Source organism: Chionomys nivalis, chromosome 11 (genome assembly GCF_950005125.1).
Source record: "Chionomys nivalis chromosome 11, mChiNiv1.1, whole genome shotgun sequence".
Lineage (NCBI taxonomy): Eukaryota > Metazoa > Chordata > Mammalia > Rodentia > Cricetidae > Chionomys > Chionomys nivalis.
Window position 1 is genome coordinate 44,821,058 of NC_080096.1, and position 23,481 is coordinate 44,844,538.

The 23,481-nt window shown below is 43.7% G+C and overlaps 1 protein-coding gene across 3 annotated transcripts in view; it reads right to left on the bottom strand.

Moving 5' to 3' along the window:
- Pde4b (phosphodiesterase 4B) overlaps positions 1–23,481 on the bottom strand; it is a 533,851-nt gene that overhangs the window by 23,459 nt on the left and 486,911 nt on the right. For all 3 annotated transcript variants that reach the window (XM_057785528.1, XM_057785529.1, XM_057785531.1), the window contains one exon: positions 13,497–13,609. In XM_057785528.1, coding sequence (XP_057641511.1) covers positions 13,497–13,609 — 113 coding nt within the window. The remainder of the gene's footprint in view (positions 1–13,496; positions 13,610–23,481) is intronic.

The following is a 23,481-nucleotide window of genomic DNA, read 5'->3' on the forward strand; positions in this document are numbered from 1 at the left end:
TTAAGCATTCTTGGAGCTCTGAACTGCCTTCTTCCTTCTAATCTGCAAAGGTGTTTTGGTAGAGTTGAGTCCTGGCCTCACAGTGAAATACAGCTGACCTCCATAATCAACAAATGACCCAAATCATTGAGGCAATTGAGAAAAAGAATTAAGGAATCAAGGCTTAGTCTTGAGTTACTTTTTTATCCCCCCCAAGGTCACAGAATTTTAATATGACTCTAAAGCAAGTGACTAAAACACTTTTTAAAAAAATTACCCATCTAGAAACTGTGCAACTTAAAGTATTGAATCAGATGCATGGATCTGAGTCTGGAGTCCTCTCCTAGTGGAAAACAAAATCTACGGTTGACGATCTCCAGTTCTTCCGGAGGCAATTACACAAAACACGGTTCATCACCCCAAACATTCTTTACATTTTAGACCATAAATACTGGTCATGGGAAGCATTCTACCATAGGGGTTACATCCCCAGCCCCTAGTTTCTAAGACAGGGTCTTGCAATGTTGCCTGGGCAGTCCTTGTGTGTCCTGCCACACACAGCAACCCAGTTCCTTTAAGAACAGATTCCTACTTTCAGACGATAACATTGCTCGAGTTATTGTAAATTCCACCTTCTTCAAATGTCTACTATCGCCGCAGCTATACAGATCTGCAAAACTTTGTTTTGAGATTACCGCTCTCCTGTCCTGAGGTGCTCATGGAGCCTCTCTCTAATGGATTTGACATTAGCTACGCTGTTTTCAGCTGGTGTCTTTCCCATGCTCTCTGAGACACACAGGACAGTGGGAGGTTTCAGAGCTACTTTAAGAATCACTCCTCTGGATGAACATTTCTCAGGGCTGGTTCAGGCCAACAGTCTGTTAAGTTTCAAGGTCACCTCTGGGGTCTATCATGAAAAATTAAAACCCTGAGCTACGCAGGCTTATCCTTTTTTCTTTCTTGGAACAAGTATCTTGTCTCTTTTGGTATGCGTCACATCCACACTGAGAAGAATCTGCCAGAGATGGAAGGTTTAAACAAATTCGTAAACTACAAAGGATGAAACCAAGTGTCCCCACTTATTTGTAGCCTATTAGGGGAGATGGCTATATTCTGCATATTGTTTTCCTGTGACAGCTACCATAACTTAGACAAGATGGACACACGCCTTGACCATAGACTATCCCTGAAATGTATAGTTCTGTTGGGATGAAGGCAATTCCAGAGATGGACACCTAGCTCTTTCTCTGGAGAAGAGGGGACGTTCATTGCAGACCTGCCCTCCTAGTGGTTTCTGATGACACAAAAGCAGCCCTGCCAGAGAAGTCAGTAGCTTCTACTGCATGTGATATAAAGGCAGCTGATTGTTCTCTCAAACTCGGGAATAAACTCCCACACGGTAGCCTAGTCTGAGAAATTGTGCAAGTCACTGAGCCTCTGGGAAACCGAGGATTTCCACCGTTGAAGAGGGACGACTAGAAATGACACATGTCTGTGACCTAGTGGACACTCTAGGCATAGGATTTGTGTTTAAAGATAGGTTTTATTTCGGAATTTTAAGTCCGAACTAAGGCTCTTCCTCACTATGGGTTCACTGTGGCATGGAGGTTTTTTGTGGTTCCTTGGTGCCTAAACTCTTTCGTTGTTGACTGTAACTTGCATGACCAACTGCAAAATTCCCACAATATGTGTGATGTGGTGCCATGTCACCCTGGTTACGTGTGTGACATGTGGTACTCATACAGCTGCTGGCTGACATTTAAATGGTTCCTCAGGCTGAGGAGTGTAACCAGAATTGTGGGAAAGATAAACGAAGCATTTCAAATGAAAACCATAATTTAAAATGATCTTATACTGAGACCATATGATAAAAAAAAAAAGCCTGTTTGGAGAAGTCAGGATGTTAGTAACACTATTGATTAATACTTCTTTAATCTAGCCAATTTCAGCTAATTAGGAGACTTCGGAATTCTCTAGGTGTCGACCGAAGCTAGGAATAATGGCAGACTGCCTGACATAAGGATATCTGCACTGTGTATACATTTGCTCAGATTTGCAGTCAATCTGCTAACATATGAATTACTTGAATATGCTACTGGGGTAAGAGAAACATCAGAAAAAACGCCAGAATGAAAATTATGGCCCAACAGTGGCAAAGTAGTCAGGTGCCACGCAACAGGTAGAGAGGGCTGATGATTGATGGACACAACACATGCTCTTAAGTCCCACCCACCCCCAACACCCCAAGGACAAGGAGTATGAAACAGCAGCCATCACAGGGCTCTGAAGGCTTAGATTCACATCCTTTGGATATAGACTTTTTGAGAGAATGATAACCCAAATAGTGCCAAACTGAACCAGCCAGTCTCTAACAGCCAACATCAAGCTTCCATTTCTGCTCACAAGAAAAGTACATTTGCATATCACCACTGGGGCAGACTCAGAGGTTTCTGGGCATTGTAGTTCTGGGTCATGTGATTAAATATGAGAAGCAATGATGGAAAGAGCAAAGGCTTTTTCCTGAACTCTTCCTAACAAATATCTACCTGTGAGGAACTCATATCCATTCCTTTTCATGAAATAATTTACCACGTGTTTAAAAGAGGACCACTTCCCACCCAGGGCTTCCTAGTCTTTGGCTAGGTTGTCCTATTTTAGCACCTCGTTAATGGATTTCCTGTGGTAAGCACTTTTGTTGAGCATTGGGTGTCTCAGTGGGTAGGATGTTTGCTGTGCAGACATGAGAACCTGACTTTAGATTCCTCGCATCTACAGAAAAGTCAGGTGCAGAAGTGTATGTCTGCAACTCCAGCATGAGTGGAGGGGAAAGGCGTGGGATGGGTCCTGGGATTTATTGGCTAGCCAGTCTAGCTAAAATGATTTGCCATTTTGGTTCAACAAGACATTGTGTAAAAAAAAAATGGTGTAAGCAATAAAGACAATTTATATTGATCTTCAGACTGCACATGCACACTCACTATTGAACACATATAAATGTACACAGATACACACATCCTAAACATCCCCTGGAGCTTTCCTTGAAGAGCAACATACGACCTTTATTCGTTTGAAAATGTCACTGTTAGTTGCACAGTATGCCACTAGACAACACCCAAGTACTTTAATCTCGTAAAATGCTAGTACAAAAGTATCTATTGAAGAGCTCATTAAAAGTTCAACAACAACAAAAGAACCCCAAACTCTCCGAAATTAAATGATATGGACAAACGTTTAAAATATATTCCTGGTAGCTCTTGTTGAAACAGTCCCAAGGACACTCCCATGTAATGCTAAGGAAGATGCAAATAAGCTTTGTAACCAGATCCTGAGTGTTAAAAGGCAGCAGGGAAAAAAAAATCGGCGGTAGCTCATCCTGTCAAGAACACAAATAATGTACTTGCTTGGCCAAGAAAAATATGCCGAGTGTATCAGTCAACACGGCTGTATCTCAATGATCTGACTCAGAATGGAGCCAGCTGCGGTCATCACAAGGAGCAGGGGAGGGGTTTGTAGCTGGCAGGGTAGAGGGAATTCTGGGGAATGTCAGATCAGTTAGGTTCTCGGCTTAGTGGATATCTAGCACAGGGGCTAGAACACACTCACTTCACTAGAGAACCATCAGAAGGTTCATCAGCTTCCTATGGTCAAGAGGACATGCGGAACAAGACTGTAAACCCATAAAATCCTAGCTCCCTCCAAGGCCAGCTGTGATATTAACCAATAGGATGCCAAAGAGGATGGTCTGCAGAAATGCCATGAACAGTGTGTGCACCTGGAGAGGTTCACTGCCCAGGGCCTGACTGTGTGAAGGGAGAGGCCTCCAGGTTATGAGAGGACGAGAGAAGCGTAAAGGCCTGGGCTTATTCATTCGCAAGTGGTAGGAAGACTCTGGTGTTCTTCAGCCACGGTTTTAATAACTGTTCTGACGCTGAGGGTAAAGAGGAAGTTGGAAATCCACCGTGTTGACCAACCAGAGTCAGTGAAATTTTAGTATGTCTTTGCAATCTATCTCTACTTTTCCCCCATACTAAAATGAGTATTTGGGTTCTTTAGTGAGTTTCCCTTTAGTGTAATCTCCTATTCAATATTTTAGCTTTTGATTCAAGTCTTCTGGGTTTGGTTCTAAAAACCTAAACGTCAAATGTCCTTCTTCAGCTGAGGATTTGCAACTTTTCTCCTCCCTCTTTATATGCTAAGAACTGTCACCTTACTCTGCCACATAAATAATAATGCCCGGAGATGGGTAGATAGCAAAAGAGCTGAAGTTAGTGTGTCACGAATCCTTTAAACATGGAATAACTTTCTTAATAAACATTATATCAACACAATTAATTCTTCCTGAGTCATTTTAATTTCCCCCAGCATTTCTTCATTATAAAAAAATGAATAAAAGATAATTACTTATTCATATTTATTACAAAGTATTTGAATTATTTACCTCAGAATTCTAAATGTTAATAATAATAAACTCATCTTGAGCCACAGTGGGTAGTTTCCAGCAAACAATAAGCCTCTATGCTGTGAGTGAGATTGACCTGACTCAAAATGTTTATAAGCATTAATAACATTGACATTGTTTATCAGTGGGCAGCTGCCCATAGGATCGAACCAATTCCACTGTGATGTAGGTAATGGGACTCAAGAATGGGGAACTCAGATAAGTCACGAGAGCTTCACATTGAGACATTAATTTTAAAGAGACCTCACATGGGTAGGAAGGGGGTGACCTGAGATTCCCACCTTGATCCTTGATCTCATCTTGCTGGGTTAGCCACTCAAGCAACTGGAAAAATCCACAGCCCAGTGACTTCTTTTTTTTTTCAAATCCGGATGTAAACTCTCCATTTCCCAACAGACAAAAGGGAGAGATGAGGGGGTTCCAGCTGGATTTGGAATGAGAGCCTATCTCAGTACCGATATCCTCCCTTTATCCCTTAACTCTGGAGAAGTCATAGAAAAATAAAATTGCTTTTCAGTGTGATTATCCCTTGGATTTTCAAAGGTATTATATTAGATTGTATTATCTTAGATATTTAATCTTCACTTTGTATTGATAAGAAAATAGGTCTTATTTATAAAATATTTTCTCATCTATAAAATGGCTTCAAATAAATAGTGCTTAATTAAATTTTTTTCCTGAAAGTAACAGATGTAGCCCCCCGCTACCACAGAATACACATCAGGTTTTCCACACTGGGGGACACGCAAGGGTCCCACAGTCAGAGGACAGTAAATAAGCCTCACCGTGGGGGCACAGCCATGACCATGGTGTCTCCCCTGCCACGTGAATACATAAATAGGACTTTTTAAGTTCCCTTCTGGACTGAAAGTTTCAGGATCATAGCTAGTACAACTAAGTGAAACTATAATTGGAAATCAAACAGTAAAATTTTTTGTTATTTATCAAATTTCATCATCTACAGTAACCAAAATCATTAGTTGTCTGGTCAACACTTAGTTTACTTCGTCCTCTATATAGCACAACCAATCTAATTCAATTGGAAAGATATTTTTACTTAGTGATGAATTTTCTTATTAAGGTATTCAATGCCAATAATTCTTGTGCTAAATCTATTTTTTTATATACTGGTTTAATCTCTTTTTGAAAAAAAATTCTAGGTAGCTATACCTGATTTCATCTTCATAACTGTTTAAGGTTATAATATTTTTCAGTCTGCTCAGCAAACAAAGAACAATGTGGTCTTGTAAGGTTTTTAATAGCAAATTTAAAATTTACTATTTTTGAAATGTAAAAGTTAGAAGATTAAGATGGTTCCAGCCTGAAGGTGGGTTTTACCTTAATAAACTTGCTACACTTCGATCTGGGAGGGCTTGAGGCATCTGAAGCAGTTCACTATGCACGGTGACTGTTTCTGGAAAGGGACATATTGTGACTGCTGAGCAGAGGTACGTGGTTTCTAGCTTTAAGCTCTGCTCCATGAATAAGCAAAGATCATCAGGTGCTTTCCAAAACATGCACACAAGAACAGAAGATTCCCTATCGTCTTCATTCTCAGCAACTTAACAGTTCTTTCTTTGTGGAATCATTTGGCTACTTTAAAGTAAATCAAACAAAGGAAGTTACAGTAAAACCTCCCAGAGACTAAATAGTTTGGCACCAGCTGAGGGAAACATCACATGCCATAGGGCAAGACAGAAAGGAGATGGTAGGTCCCCGAAAAGAGCTAAAGCAAGTCTGGACAGGAAAGCACACTGACAATTGGCGTTATGCCGCCAAGAATGCAACCCCACTGACCAGCATGAGTGTGTGCTGGCGCCTTCTGGTAGGGTATTTTGGTTTTCCTAAACAGTAAATGATCCTCGCCTGCTGAACCCATTTCACCTAGAAGTTAAATATGTTGAAAGGATTGTGTAAGAAGAAGCCTCACCCCCCTGGCTTTTCTTCCATAGACAACAATGGCCAGGAACTTGGTGGGGCTACGCGAGTCTGGGACTATTCTCAAAGATGAGACAAGCAAAGAAAGGCAGGGAAGTAGAAAGAATGGAAACCGAATGCTTGTTCCATTACGGCGCTGCAGTACAGTATTTCAAGACGGCTATTTGGGGGTTCTAATGGACTCCCCTGCTCTACTGTTCTTCTATCAGCGGGTCAGAGTCTCACAGAGGGGGAAATTCCTTGATTTAATTCCTTTTGAGAGATGTGTTCATTTATAAAACTTGCAAGCAGGTTGGCTAGAAGACTGGATGAACTTAGGGCAGGATCCAGTGAAGGAACCAGTTCCTAGATACAGCGATGTAGGAATATTTAGATTAAGCAAAGTACTACAGATCACATTGATTTCAGAGGGCCAGCGCCCAGACTAACTGGCTCCAAACACTTTGATTTGACAGGTTTTTATAAGACTAGAATTTCAAATACTGAATCCCATTCAAGAATACAACTCTATTCTATAACTTAAAAAGCAATAAGAAGAGTAACTTGAACAACAAGAACTAAAGACTAATCAGCTACATGTCCCCTTTCCTCTCGGAAGACAATAAAATAAGAAATCTGTCTGAAACCCGGAGTTCCGCAGTCCCAGTAGCTCTGCTCCAGAGGTATGAATTCTCTATTTTATGGTCAGGCTACAGGCACTGGGAAGGACATTCTATAAGGCTAAACTTCTGCCATCATTTGAATGATAATAAAATCAAAACAGTAAGATGCCCCCCCCCTTTGGGGGACAAAGGGAAAAGTGGTTAGGCAGGGAACATGATTTGGAAGCAGACCACAGCTTTACTATCTTATCTTAAGCTAAGTTAGGAAAAACAAAGCGTGCTGGAATTTTGCACATAAATCCACAAGAAGCAAAGGATGCCTGACACCACTATTCCCATTTTCATGAGCGCTTAGGCACCATTTCTTAGAACTATGAGAGGTCCCCCCTTACCTGTGTTAGAAGGGCTGCCTTAGAGCCCAGGCTGAGTCTGGAATTACTGGCTAGGATAGAGGCTAACAAGGTAACTGCACTATAGAAATTTCAACCAGACCTAACCAATAAAGATCTGCGTTAGAAGGCTAAGACCTCCCACCAAACACTACCCAATTCATTGAAGAATTTATGTACGGGTACCTGTAAACTTTCCTTTCCATTTGTCTCCTCGGGATCCTGATCCTGATCCCCAAAACTCTCTCAGCCTCACCAAGTCCAAAGCCTCATGCAAGGTGTTAGGTAAGCACATTACCACTGAGCCATATCCTCAGCACCAATAATTGAAGGCGCGCGCGCGTGTGTGTGTGTGTGTGTGTGTGTGTGTGTGTGTGCACGTGCACATGTGTGGAATTAGAGCTGGATCTTAGAGCCCCATGCATAGTGGCAAACACCCTACCAATGAGCTACATTTTTAGCCATGGTGCTCTTACTCATGTATGTCAATCAGGCTGTTTCTACTAAATCCCACGTTACCCATCTGTAGGTAGTGCCTATTAGCAAAGAGACTGGATACTCAATATGAGTGAAGAACTTAGCCGAGTGTCTAAAAGCAGCATCTGCGCCCGTGTGAGTACTTTGGCTGTCTACCTCATAAAATCAAGACCCGAAATAAACCACAGAAATAATCTATTCCCACTACTTTGTTTCATAATAAGGAAATGAAAAGATATAAAACAATGATTTAATTGCCAGCCACGGTCGAGTTAGAACTTAGACTCACGGCTTATAGTCAGGTTCTTTCATTTTACTTTGTCTCTATACTTCATATAAGGCCAAGGCTGAGCAGTGAAGGGACAGAACTGGGTCAAAAAAATGCCCGCTTCCCCTCCTGCCTGTCAGGACTGATTTTCATTTTAGTCTGTCCACTAAATCAAGAACATCCTTAACATTTGTCAGGGCGATACTGCAAGCCTAAATGATTAAAAATATAAACTAGGCAATCTCCTAAACTTGTAACCTGACAGATAATCTATCACAGTCTGCAAAGGCAACTAGAGCTTAAACTCTTTCGTCTCTGTACCATACCCTGCCCTCTGCTTGTCTGAGCACTGGGGACCTCACAGGCAAGCTCAGGTGAGGCCTCTGCCCCAGCCTGCACATCCATGCTCCCACACACTTTCTCCCCAGCCCTATGCCGCTGCCTCATGGCTGTTCCCTGGGGCCTTGGTGTGTTAACTCTGCAAAAGCACATCCACACACAGGCCCTGGGAAGAGGGTTCAGAAGCCTTTGGGCAGAAAATGAGAAACTCGGTCACAGGCACAGTGAGGTGTGGAGGGGAGCACATGTCCCTTGGGTCTGGCCAAGTCCCTTCTGTCCAGCTGGAGGAGAACAAAGAACAGGCTAGGGGTCCCTTCAAGCTTAGAGCTCAGGACAAGGTCCCTGTGTTAAGGGAAGTACCTCTCTCCACATCATCATTGGATCTTAGAGCCCCATGCATAGCGGCAAACACCCTACCAATGAGCTACATTTTCAGCCATGGTGCTCTTACTCATGTATGCCAATCAGGTTGCTTCTACTAAATCCCATGTTACCCATCTGTAGGGAGTGCCTATTAGCAAAGAGACTGGATACTCAATATATGTGAATACTTCAACAGCCTGCTTCCCTTTGACCAACAGAGTTCCTAGATGAATCTTTTGGCTAATAAGATCTATTTTCTTTCGATTCTGCTACGGCCAGCATTTACCAGAGTTATTGATCAATTGTTCAGTGGTACAGAAAGTAGCTCATGCAACATTGGAGGCATTGGTTTGCCTTGGTCAGACCACCTTCCAGGGTCATACATTCTGATTTCCTAGCAGCTCCAGGCAGGTAGAACTGACTGACTTTATCCCCTCCCTCTCTCTTTACCTCCCTCCCAAGAGCAAAGGCATTTAGTCAGTACAGGCTCATGTAGAGTTGGAAAAATTAACCATCTGTGTAGCTAGAAGGACTCACTTCTCCAGTGATGATGGTATCTGTATGTGATTTCAGGGTGCCTCAAGAAAGTACCATTTATCTCCCATTCCCAGCTGGTGAGGCTCCTTAAGCAAGTGGTTACTGAAATACTAATATCCTGACTCTTCAGCCTGAAGGAAGCACTGGTATCCAAGACTGGACTTCTCAATTTCAGATCATCCATTTTCATCATCTGGGTCCAAATCTGTCCCAGGCAAAGCTGCTAGAGAAAGAAAGGTCCCAGAGGGGTCCCTTTGGACTGTGGTTAATGATTTGAATGTCGCTGCTGTTGAATACCAACAACAGGCTTGTCTTTGATATTCACCATGCCAGGTACTAAGAAGCCTCGTGATTCTTTTCACCTGAGTCCTAGATGAGAGACTGTGTTTCTCGGTCCAGAAGGGGAAGGAACACTTCCCACTCCTCCCCAGCCCTGCCCCACCTCCCTAGGATTGTTCTGGCCTGTCCTTCCTCAGCCTCTGTTGTTGCAACCCTGTACTTTTCGGCCTGCGCCTCTCAGGAAGGTGGCAGGAAACTCTAGTCACCCTCACAGCTGCTGTGCCATTCCTCCTATCCTCCTCTGATGACGTGGGTCGGCTCTGGTGACAGGAGGTCAGGAACTGAGCCACAGCGGAGGCCGGAAAGAGAGGTCACTGTTTATGCTGCACTCGGGCCGGGGATCCCGGTGGGGCTGTTGGCTTTCTTCCTTTCTAGACTGTTTCTCTTTCCGTTCCTCTTTCTGGGCAGAGCCCAGGCATCCTGTTTTCAAAACATCAGGCTGTTTTTCGGCAGATTAACTCATGCTCTGATGCGTTTTTTGCCTAAGAGTGAGACGGTTCTTCCAGGTGAGGAGGTGACAAGACTTGAAACACATCAATTCCTGAGCAAATCTCAGAGGGAAAGGCTCTGACGACCCCGCACCCCCCTCAACTGGGGCTGCTCCCTGAGGGGTCCAGGCATTCTTCTCACATCAGAAACCATGGCTGTGCCCTCCAAGCTCCTGTCACCTGTTCTGTCTTTTTGCCTTTTGTATTATTTTTATCATTTTTTTTTTTAATTTTGAGAAAATAGTCTCTAACACTAACTCATCTGGCTGTAGGATTCTCTAAAACTTTGAAATTCCACTGGACCTACAGATAGCATCTAGGGATCAAGAGAACTGTTTTAGTTGGGCACAGGAAGTTCATCCACCCTCCTGGAGAAGCACAGGGAAAGTTGGTTATACCTCTGATCGCTCCTTTACTTTAGACCACAGATGGGTCAAGGAAAATCACAGATAAACAACAAGAAAACATCGCCCTGCCCAGATGTCAGAAATTCTAAAGGCTCCTTGCTTTTCCTCTACAGAGCAGGCAATGCTCCACCTTGCCCACACAGACTGGCACCTCTGCCACCCAGTTACACTCCCTCCACAGGACAGTGACTCTGCCGTCTATACTCTCAAGTTCAGACCCTGTAAACAAAGGCCTCCAGGTTGTTCCGAAGTAAGGACACAGATTTGGTTTTGCAACAGTGTAGCAGGGCTCGTAAGTAATCACCCACCAGATTCTTATGCCATGCCAGGGGCACTTTACTAAATGCTGTGGGTACCCTAACCCTGGTGAGGCGAGGCCCATTCTGATATTGTAAAACCGAATCTTCGGTCAGTTAAGTAAGTCGGTTCATGTAAAACAGCGAGTCAGTAAGACGGACAGAATTTACACCATGCATTCCCAGATCCAAAGCTCTTCACGTTTTCTCGCCGCCTGTCAGTGTATTATATGAATACTCCCTTCCAGCTCTGGGATTCAGTTTTGCTGTGGCTCCTTTGTTCAGTGAGAGTAAGCAAAATAAAACCCAATCTGGCTACTTAGTGATAACCTAGACGGTATTTCCAAAGAGCTACTTACACGGATATCTCAGACAATTTCAGCATGTACATTTCAATGCAAAATATTAGTTTTATTGCGCATCACTTCGCCTTGCTTTTCCAAATAATATCAACTGACTTATTTCTGGCGGCCGCACTATATTCTCGTGCTATTATTTATTACATGGGCCATGCTTGCCCTTGCGCTTAGCGTCACCCAAGACAATGATCTGAACGGAACGAATCGATGAGCTGAGGGGAGAGAACTTTCTAACACAGCATTCTCCTGCTCACTCACTGGAGGTCTGCTGTGCCCCACCACCTTCCCAGGCACCCAGAGACCAGGCTGCTTCTGCTTCAGCTCACAAGCTGAGCTGTGCCTAGCCTTTCTTTGGAGTTAGCTCTAGTCAACTTTCATTGCTTCCTGCATAGGACACTCTCAGGGAGGGGTGGAGGCTTGAGGGACTGGGAGCCTCTGGTCTCCACACACACCTCCTTTCATATTTAGCGATACATACTAATAACCTTACAAGACAGACAGTGAACAAGGCCAGCACTCTAGACACACCGTGGACATGAAAACCAGTGGCAATGTGCAGATTCTTTAGGACTGTTCTGTTTCCCCTCTGGCTAGTCTCCTGCTTTGTCTGGGTGACTCCAGATACTCATGGCCTCGATGCCAAAAACTACTGAGAAGATCACCCTGGATCTTTTGATCCACAGGTTGCATCAAATATCACAAAAGAAGAGACTAAGGAGCATCCACTTGAGCTGTGAAGCAGGCAAAGCCCATGTGAAACATTCGATGTAAATCCCAGAGCGATTTGGAGAAGTCACACAGTGAAGCCCCCAGCATGGGGAAGCGGTTGGGTTTTACACCAACCTGGAAAGTCCCTGCTTACCAGGGAGCTTGAGAGAAGTCATAAAATACAAGTTAAAACCCCAATGTGTCCTGTTTCTTTATTCCCCACCAAGTAGAGCTCTGAGCTAAAAATTTTAGAAGGGGCTCATTTCTGCTCTGTTACGGATTGGTTCATGGAAGAGTTCCAGAGTCAGAAGGCCCCTACTACCACCATCTCTCTCTCTCTCTCTCTCTCTCTCTCTCTCTCTCTCTCTCTCTCACACACACACACACACACACACACACACACACACACACACAAACACACACCCCAGCATCTCCTAAAGATGCTCTGCTTCCTCTGCCATCATGGTCTGAAGAGGAGTCAGCAAGCTCTGCTCCAAAGTGATGCTTTTTACCCAGAAAAGAGGAAGGAGAGTGTGATCAGGGTGCACCGTGGGCTGGAAGAGTAGGTGTGGTACAAGTTTCTTCCAGCCTCTGAATGTCAGACAAGAGCACAACACCTCAAGCCTTGTTGTATGGGCCTTGAAGGTGAATTCTGTGAGGTGCAGAGTCCAGGCCTTCCCTCCAAGTACACTAATGTAGATGTATATATAACTTCATAACTTCTAACGCACATACACACCTGTGCACACATACACACACAGATAAAATTCTGCATGAAAACACATAAACAAGCAGAAAAAAAGACATAGCAATAACCTTCACTATATAATGTCAATAAATTAGCACTCTGTGCTCAGATGTTAATTAAACAAATGAGATAATGATAGATAATTAAGGCTACTCAACACAAGTTTTGTTTAGTTTTTCTGGATATTGTAAATAAAATCTTTCCCCCCCACGATGGATGGATTTTAATTTTAAATGATATCACCTTTAAAATTAGGAAAAAGAATATCAAACGCAACTTTCTGTGGTAAAAAGCAAAATATATTCTCTCTCTCTCTCTCTCTCTCTCTCTCTCTCTCTCTCTCTCTCCTTCTTCTTCTTTTACTCTCAAACCATGTCAACATCACAAAGGAATTGTTATAAATCCCCAATGCCCGTCTTCCCAGCAAGAATTTGTCAGCCTGGAAGGTTCTCATTAAAAAGTGGTGCACCTACTTTCTCGTCAAACACGTGTATGCAAGTCCTACCCTCTGCCCGGTGGACTCATGCAGATTTTAGTTTTCTGCTATTTAGAAAGAAAAGACATCTATATTTGTAAAATGGTCTGGAAGCTACGCAGATGCCCTTCATTTTTATCGGATACTATACCAATTCGGAGGTTTGTTTCTGGGTATTAATACAGATTAAGAAGTTTCTGTTTACTGTAGTACCAGGGCACAAGCAAAGAAAGTGTGGCACTCCGACCAAGTCCTCTGGGACAGATCATCGGACAGGGTGCAGTCTGGCGTTTCAGTTGTAGTTTAGAGAAAGGGGTGTCCTTACCTTGTTTGAAGCCATCTCGCTGACAGAGCGGTAGGTCTGGATGGTTTCTAGCTGGTCTAGACACCAGTCTAGTTCCTCCAGCGTCTCCATTGCTAGTTTCTGATATGATTCTTCTGCAAACAAACACACAGACAGGTAGTTAGGCTGCAGCGGCTGCAGGCTGGCCATAGCAGAGTCTCCTCCGCCTCGACTGTTCCCGGCGCCACTGACGGTGGCCCCTTGCTCCTTCATTGTTTGCTTGCCGACTCCTTGCTTCCAAGCTCTCTCTGGTGTTCTGCCCGGGGGTGGCCGGTGCCAAGTTTTCACCCCCTCGCCGGGATGAGGTGTCAGTGATCTACCAAGAAACTTCCTCAGAGGAAGAAGGCGGGAACCTGCGCCCAGACGCTCATCTGCATAACTGTGCCCTAAAACTCAGGGCTGAGCAGAGTTTTCTCAGGCTGCCTCTGCCTTAGTCATCCCGGGGCTCTGTGGGGTGTGTGATGTCATTTCTGAGTGTTTGCAGTCTGGAGGAGAAATGAGGAAGGCTTTCCCCTCCTCTTGCTTTGCTTCTAAGTGAACCGGGCTTGCTATGGCCATGTGGGGCAACTGTTTGACTGTGCTGTTCCCAGGCAGGGCACTCATTCATTCTAGGGGAAATGGTCTGATTGGGTCCCTTTGGACTCCACGACACTGACCCTGGGCAAGACCGAGGCATAAGCTATTGCTTTCTCTTCGTGGATTCTCTCCCTAACCTAGAGGTAAAATGAGGTCTCCCCGATGATAAGACTCCAGTCTAGAGAAACTGTCTGGAGTTTTACGTGAACACGTTTATTGGCCTGGGAGTCTTGTGGCTCTTGTTATAATAAACAAAGCCAAGACTTCCCTTCTGGCAGAGCCAGGGTCACAGAGAAACTCCGAACCGGACTTTCAGGTGGAGCCAGATGTACGCCTTGCCTTTGCATTGATGCTAGGGGGTCTCTTGTCACTTTCTGGAAAATTTTCAAAGTGTTCCACAGCAAAAACTAACAAAACAAACAAACAAAAAACCCACAAACAAACAAAAACGAAAAAAAATACACACAATGTGTTCAAGATCATACATCTGGCTATGATTGGAACACTCCTCTTTTTCACTTCCCAGGGCATGGCATGGGAAGCCAAAAGTTTGTGGGTCTCAATAAATATTTCAGGTTATTGACTTAAGACCTAGGTTAATAAACACAGAATTCATGTTATAATTTTAGGTGAATTAATGAAGCTTCAGATACATAAAGCAGGAAGACTCTCCACGTAGAAGTGAGAAGAACAGCAGTTAGTCCCCACACATTCCAGAACACAAGCATGCAACAGACACTGATAAGATACAACGTTGCTGCCAGCTTAGAGAGAGGTTTTAAGCATGCTTATGGAGAAGCTCTAGTGAGAGCCCACAGTCTTCCACTATCACATGAAGAATAATTTTATGTGTGTCGCAGCAAATACCTGACACAGAAAGAGAAAGAACTGAAGTTCGGTTCCAGAGAAATGAAGTGGCCTGCCCACAGAGGCTCGTTTCGTAGAATTGGGCGTTTGTTTATCCCCACAGCGTGTGCACACTTCAGGGTAAAGAGGGGTTAAAGCTCAACATCCTGTATGTCATACGTGCAAACCCACAAAACCACCGGAGGTGACTCCCTCCATCTTTTCCACACTCTTCAGTGTGCAGACAAGAATTTGGGTGTTTTTAATAAAACTCGAATTTCAAGCCTGACTTGCACATACCTGACCTCCCATCCTCTTCACCTTGGCAAGGTTACCTCAACTCCAAGGCTGCCCTCTCTCTCTAGTGTGACCTGCAGCACCCCTTCGAACTCCTCTGTTTCCTAACAAAAGCGCTTCTTGAAGAAAAGTTGGCCCAAAGGGACAGAATCCTTGCACCCCTACTTCCTCCCCAGCTGCTTGAGCTTCACTGCCATGGTGCCTTCCACATCACCACCTGCAGCCTCTGGAACTGGGACCAGACCTGCAGCAGGCCAGCCAGAAGAGGAGGAGCTTACTCAAAGCTGTGGGGATCAGCAGAAATGCAAAATGACTGTAAGATAAACCAGCTAGCACAAGGCACATTTCTGCACGAGGAAGAGGGGATCTGATCTCCAGCCCAGCTTCACATAGAAAGCACAGAAGTAAGCCACGGTACCTGATTGCTGCATATGGTGCCTGGGAAGTACTGCTACCCTCAGGAAAGCCTGAGATGTGTGTGTCCAGCCAGCAGATCCTGGAACATCCTGCACCTGTATCTATTCTTCTTCAGGCTAATCAGATGATTTTTTTTTTTTTTGGAACGGCTATTTCATCTTGAAATTCTGTTAGATCGATCACTTTCCAAATTCTTTTCCCTGGTAAGAGCTGCTTATTTACTAAAATATTTTTTATTAGTTCTTTCATAATTTCACACACTTTTCATATATATATATTTTCCAAATTCTTACCCCACAGTTAAGATTTTATGCCCTGCGTGTCACAACTAAGGCAGAGGCCACAGAAACAAATGGGAGGGAGGGATGTTCTATCCCTGGCTACTCAGGGTTGTAACAGGAAAAAGTATAACTTAGCCCTGGCCTCCATCTTGTGACTCTGTAGCCCTGAAACCACAGCCAGGTGTTTGGGACCCAGCAGACACCCAGGTGATACCAGTCCAGATGGAGATGAAATGCCTGGGCAAGCTGCCTGCAGAGCCTTGGGCGCGGGTGACGCAGAATAACTCACATACAATGTGATGGGAAAGCACCAGCCCTGCAGCAAGAACCAGGCCGGCTGGCTTTCTCTTTGAACGCTTACTGTGTGATCGTAGACTCCCATGCCCTACAACTGCAAAGGAGGATATGCACCTATAGCTTAGAAAGAGAGAGGGTGTGAGGATGTCTATAGCGCTTAGCAAAGAAGCCAGTGTTCGGTGGGTGAATGAGCAGTATGTAGGAGCAGTCAGTACTGGCAAGCAAAGAAACCCAAAGGCCCAGCAAGAGGGGGGACGCGACTGTGAAGAGGAAGCGAGATAGCAGAACTGCATGCTCAATGAGGTTTCTCAGCAAAGATCTACAGCCCATTTTTGCAGAGTCTGGGGCAAAATGAAAGTGCAAGGCCTCTGGGCCAAACCCCAGGAAAGAGAACTGTTGGAAGAGCTAGAACATGGAGTTTTCCCCTTGCTTCTGTATTCTCTGTCATTGTCCCCCATGAAGTTCTTATATTAAAATCCTTTCAGACGGACAGAGAACCTGCAAAGATCATAGAGTCCAGGCATTCTTGCATCCCGCTTTCCTCATTGCTAATAAGTGATTTTGCTAATAACTAATAATACTTTTACAATAGTGTGATACCTTTGCCTCAGTTAGTGACTTGGTGAGTTTCACTCTCCAGGAGACTTGAGGTGCTGCTTGCTTACAGCTCTCCAGCTGCTGGCAACCTCCCCTGCAGCAGCCAGGTTGCTGTGCTTTGCCTGGCCTGGGAAAGGCAAGGCAAGTATTTTTCCTTGTTGCAAGTGTTGGGCAATGGGGGTTTCTAGTGTCTTAATTCACAGCACAAGCACACAACTGTTTGGTTTCCCAGTAGAGTCCTAAGGGCACTGCTACCCCTTCATTGGACCTGCTGAGTACTAGGTCAGAGGTTGACACAAATTTGTCATTTGGGAAGAGGGAACCTTAATTGAGAAGACACATCCATTAGACAGCATGTAGCTAACCCTGTGGGGACATTTTCTTGATTCGTGATTGATGTTGGTGGGTCTACCCAACTGTGATTGGTGGTCCTAGGTTGTAGGCAGAGACTGCTCGTTTGTTTCCTGGCCACCCAGACCCAAATAATAACACAGAAACTATATTAATTATAACACTGCTTGGCCTATTAGCTCAGGCTCATTATTAACTAACTCTTCAATGGTAATAAAACACATTCACAGAACACAGGGGAATCCCACATCACTGGGTGGTATAAAAAGAAAGCTGAGAGAGTCATGGGGAGCAAGCAAGTCAGCAACATTCTACCATGCTCTGCTCGAGTTCCTGTATCCAGATTCCTGCTATGTTCCCATCTTGGAGTCTCTCAGTGATGGCCTGTGATCAATTGGAGCCAAATAAACCCTTTGCTCTCTGAGTACCTTTTGGTCATGACCTTTATCATGGCAATAAAAAGACTGCTAGAAGAATGTTAAATAAGAAGTTTTTGTCTCATGTAGACACAGGCTCTTTTTACCGTATTGTACCCTTGCCAACTCAGAGCTGGGACACCTTTTAACTATGCTCCACCATAAGACTGCATAGCACACTCTCCCAACCCAGATCTTGTGCCTGTATCCAGCCTCTGCTGGAGATGGTGGGAAGCAGTAGTCACAGATGATGATGGGCAGAAAGAGCCTGCATGGTTTCTGGGATGCCAGGGATCAGAGAAAGAGAATGGTTGAGAAAATCAGGTTGGAGATGTAGCTCAGTGATAGTGTGTAATCACATAACCCATATTTAATTCTCAGTACTGCAAAGAGCAAGCAAGCAAACAAACCAAACACACCTGTCAAAGAAGCAAATTATTTGAGAATTTGTCTAGGGGGAACAGACAAGTAGCCAACTTCATTTGCAAAACACTAAATTCTAAGATAAACTATGAGCTTTGTGGCAGCCAATATGGGCTCTTCTGTGCACAGGAAGCTGTGCAACTACAGAAGTTCTATTTCAAGAAGGCTGTCTCTGGTCCTGTCCTGCATAAAATGGTCCTGAAGAGAGCAATGCTGTTACCACAGGAGCAAGTCTCAAGGGAGCAAGAACAGGGACTGTAACCATGGAGGGTGCTATCATTAAGCCTCATATTCAAGGAGAAGCCACAGGGAAAGTCAACCTTCTTCCCTTTCATTCCTCCAATGGTGGCTGAGGAAGCTTTTCTTCCTTCAGTAGGAAGGCAGTAGGTATTGTATTTGATGAATAGACAAGGATTATAATTAATATTAATCTTGTAATGATATATTGTACTTAAATAGTTCTTTTCTCAAAGGAAATCCACAGTGTTCATTAATCCCTGCAACACCTCTATGTGACAGACAGGCAAGAGGGTATGATTGACTTATATTAGGGCTCAAGCCAAGAGCGAAATGAGAAGTTGAAGACAATAGTGCCCTCCAGATTCCTGGCAGGACTGGATTTTGCTCTATGCTAAAGAGGATTCAGCTTAGAGCAGAGCAGTGACCGTGTTCCTGAAAATGCTGCATTTAAAGTTACGTCTTACCAGGTCTTTTCTACTTAAAATTGCACAATTCTTTTCCTAAATGTTGTCAGTCCCGAGTCTTCTCTTCCCCTTTCTTGCTCATCTAAAGTAGCTCTTAGCAGAGGGAGGCTGTGTAACACTTCCTCAGAAGCCTGGCCTGGCCTTCACATTCATCTTCTACCATGGCTGATCTCAGGTTACTTACCCAAGGTCTGCAAGACTAAACTTCTTCACATATAAAAGGAGGTCAAGAGAACTATCCCGCTCTCAGTGGGAATGTAGAACCAGAGAATACGCACATAAACAAGCAATAAGCCTTTTATCATTATATGTCTTGCAAATGTATCTTCTTTATTGCAAATCGGATGCAAATGCATCGTAGAAAATTAGGAAACAGTAGAGGAGAAAACCTTTACATGATGTGAGTCTCAGTGGTGGACCCCATTGTTAACATCATAGTACAAAATTTTCATTTATGTACGTGTATTTACATATAAATTAAATAATATCACAATGTACAGACTGCTGAGTAACTTTTTTTTATTCAGTCAATGCTCTTTCACCTTTCCCCCATTTGTGTATATAAATTTCCAATTTATCTATTATTTGGGATCATATTTTAATTTCCCAGTCTTTTCATTCTAATCCAATAGCAGTACACATGTGCACGTGTGTGTTTGTGTGTGTGTCTAGAAGACGGACAGACCCAGAGAAGAGTCATGGTGAGAAAGCAATTGGAAACCTCTGAGTAGATAGCCAACTACTTCCAGTCAGCAAACATGTAATAGATATGAAGGCTTATAAAATCAGTGATCTGGCTGTCAGCAGACTTTAGACTCCCTAAACCTGCCGGGCGGTGGTGGCGCATGCCTTTAATCCCAGCACTTGGGAGGCAGAGGTAGGCGGATCTCTGTGAGTTCGAGGCCAGCCTGGTCTACAAGAGCTAGTTCCAGGACAGGCTCCAAAACCACAGAGAAACCCTGTCTCGAAAAACCAAAAAAAAAAAAAAAAAAAAAAAAAAAAAAAAAAAAAAATAGACTCCCTAAACCTGGCCCTGCAATGCAGGGAGCTCAATGTGATCTTATTACCCCCTGACTTTGGACCGAGGTGCCCTTCCAACATTGATACTGTCTCCCGTGAAACTCACCATAAATGAGGAGGTTGGAATTCAGAGAGGCAAATGCTCTATCCCACAAATGTACATGACTAAAAACATCATAGGATACCCCAAATATTAACTTCCCTTCAAATTAAGTGCTATCTGAATGCTGCCTAAATGCTACTCTGACATAGTCCCCTATATATCTCTGGTAGAGAAGAAGTGTAAATATCTTTTCCCTTATGACTCTCTTCTCATGAGAAGGTGGCAACTGCTTGCATAGTGTGTCCAACAGATCAGAACTATTACCACAAGCAACACGGAGGGTAGATTTTTCTAAGCACATATATAGTAGAAGACAAACAAATAAACACAGTTACCAAAAGAGACCTGAAATGACCCAATTTATATAATGTGCTATAGGGGCAAATTGAATCTATGAAGCAGGAGGGAAATAGTGATCATCTTGGGCAGGGGACAGGCATGTTGGTGACTAGAAAGGACTTTTATGGGGCTGGCCATGATGATGGAATCATGTTTGGGGACTGGCTACATGAATCTGATCATTTGGGGAAAGTTTATGTCTTCTTTCATGATTTGTTTCTTTTTGACATTCTGTGTAAGTTTTCTTTCAATAAAGTCCCATTTAGGGAAAGTCTAACCTAAAACTAACACCCCGCACCACCACCAAATACAAACAAAAATGGCATTATTTTCCTTCCTTCCTTCCTTCCTTCCTTCCTTCCTTCCTTCCTTCCTTCCTTCCTTTTTTTTACACAGTCAGGGTTCTTCTTCTTCTGTGTACCCTGGCTGTCCTGAAACTTGCTCTGTAGACCAGGCTGTCCTCAACCTCAGAGATCCACCTATCTGTGTCTCCCTAGCACTGGAATTGAAGGTGTGCGCCACCACCAAGCTCAGGAGTGGGATTTCTTAAAATGCCTTTCCTTCCCTTCTATGAAGCTATGGAAAGAAGCATCTGAACTGGGGCGTCAGTAGGTCTCACACAGCTGAGTGGTGTCAGCCAATCAGTGGGTTTTGGTATAGAACCGACCGGGATGCTGCTATTGACTCAAACGTCAGCAGCACGCACTGGAGTCGGATGGAGCTGTGTGTGAATCCTGCCTGAGTTGCTCGCAAGCCATGTGTGCTGGAACAAAAGACTCCCCACATCACATTCCTTCATTTCTTCACTTTATTTGAGAGCTCGGAGGCTTCACCAGCTGTGAGGATTAAGCAAACAACACATGCCAAAAACATCTTGAGAGTGTTTTTTGTTTTGTTTTGTTTCTGTTTTCTCACCTTCTTCTCTTTGGTTTCCACTCTCCTGAGAGTAGATTGACATGTTCCATAGCTAAATCATATAGAGAAACAGCTTGGCTCCAGGGAAGGGAACACAGGTAAGAGTGGCCACAAATGCCCCTTCTGCTGGGTTACTTCAGGAAAATGCCTCCTTGGTACTTGTCTAGATTAGGCTGTAGGTTTTCACCAAATCCTACTGACATACCAGAGCAGTAACCTATCAGACACCAACAATTGTACATGAAACTGTTCATTGATTCATCCACTCATCAGAAATACACTGAATATCTACTGTGTGTCAGGCCTGCTGCTGTGAACCATGCTGATTGTAACACTGAGTAAGTCGCCTGAGGAACCCAACTGTCCATGGTGTTGACTAGTCAGAGACCCACTTGCCATTCTTTAAATGGTGAGTTTATGAACTTAGAGGCCTTACCAGCTTCCTTTCTGTTTTTCCAAGGAAGTGAGGCATGCACGTTTGTTAGATTCTTCACACTCAGCTCATGACCTTATTGTTATGCACAAACTTCTACTTCTGTACTTAGTGTGGGGGCCTTGAAAGAAGCAGGGTACCCCAAAGTTAGCATGCTTATTACATTATGTCCTTCTCCATAGTGGAATGAATATATGTTAATATGTAATATAGTTTCATCTATATGGAAATAAGGCTTGCTATTTAAACAGGTTGATGCCACTGGCCTATTTATTTGGTGATCTTTATTATGATTTGGTCTCTTGCAATTAACAGTGTCTTCCTTCCTGTCAAGCTGTGGTGTTCAAAGTTGTGTATTTAATGTTGCTAGTTAATGAAACACACTCATGTTGGAATGCAACATCTCAGAAAAACATGTGTTTTGAACCTTAAGTAGAACATTCTTAGAACAAAGTGTAGCCACTAGAGAACACTCACACGCTCTACAGTGCAGTTCTTCCAAAGGAACGATTTATGAGCCTTAGGTGGGCGTTCCTTAGGCTGGATTTTGTTCATGTGTCTTTACAAATATGGGATATTGCAATTGCTTATGACAGGGACTTCACTCTGGGTGCATTCGCCGGAGAGTTTCACAGCCCTCAAGGGAATTCACAGCCAAAAAGTAGGTCATTCTGATGCTGCTGTCTTTAGCAACTTCTCAAGACTCCAAGTTGCAAATCTCCAATCCCAACCAGCGTTTGCGTATATAATGTGACAGCTTACCAGGCACTTTCACTGGCATGTCTCATTTTTCCCTTGAAAAATAAGCCCCATGGGACAGAGTAGCGGCGATGATGTGCAGTTTCCATGATGCACATGGAAAACCGAGGCTTAGGCACGTCCCCCAACTAATGCCAAGGCTTGAAGTGAAAGAGGAAAAGGTAGAAGGGAAAGAGAGGGGAGATAGAAAACCTAGGTTCTCTCACTCAAAGTCCTGTGGATTTTTTTTTTTTAAATAAGCCACAAGCAATGTTATAAACACATGGTCACCATTGGAGTTAGTCTTCCTTGGAGGCACACAAAGCAATGTGAGGTCCCTGGTGTGCCAGCTGGTAGCTCTGTTTTCATCTTGCTTCTTGCCACGCCCCCAACACACACACACACACACACACACACACACACACACACACACACACCTCAGCCTTTACCCAACTGAGAAATTTGCTCTCCAGAATGACTGTGACTTGGGCATTTGATTGTTAATGAAAATTTGTGCTCATCCGATCAAAAAAACAAAACAACAAAATGTATACTTCCAAAGTTAAAGGAACAGAATCATTGGTAGTGGTTTAAAACTTGGTCCCTGGAACACTGTTCTGGAAGTTATGGTCTAGACTCGTCTCTTTCTGTCAACCAATCTTGGAGATATTACTTAAGCTCTGTACGTTCATTTGGTTTCCTCACCCCCACAATAAGAACAATAGTATCTGTTTTTATAATGAATCTTAACTATGTGTAGTAGAACTAAGAGATGGGGCCTTTAAGAAGTAAATAAGTTATATGTGTAATGCCTTCATCGAATGGTATTAGCAACCTTATTAAAGGACTGAAGAGACCTAGGCTTTCTGTCCCTGCCTCTCAAAGAAGGACACGTTAGTGTCCCCTATAGAAGAATTCTTTGCTACAAGATGTATCTTAAAACAGAGAACAGTAAACATGCTGGGATTCTCATATTGGACTTCAGCCTCCCAAATGGTGAGAAATAAAATTCTATTGTCCAGTTCAAGTATTTGGTTCCAGCAACTGGTACAAACTTAAATATCTTCACTTTTAAATTACAGCTGCCTTTGCAGGGCATGATGGTGGCTAGCACCGTGGAGCCATACTGGAGACGGAGAGAGATAAGTGGACTTGAGACATCTGAGAGGGAAAACCTCTTGACCTCCTGAGGGGTGAAAACTCACCACCCTTTC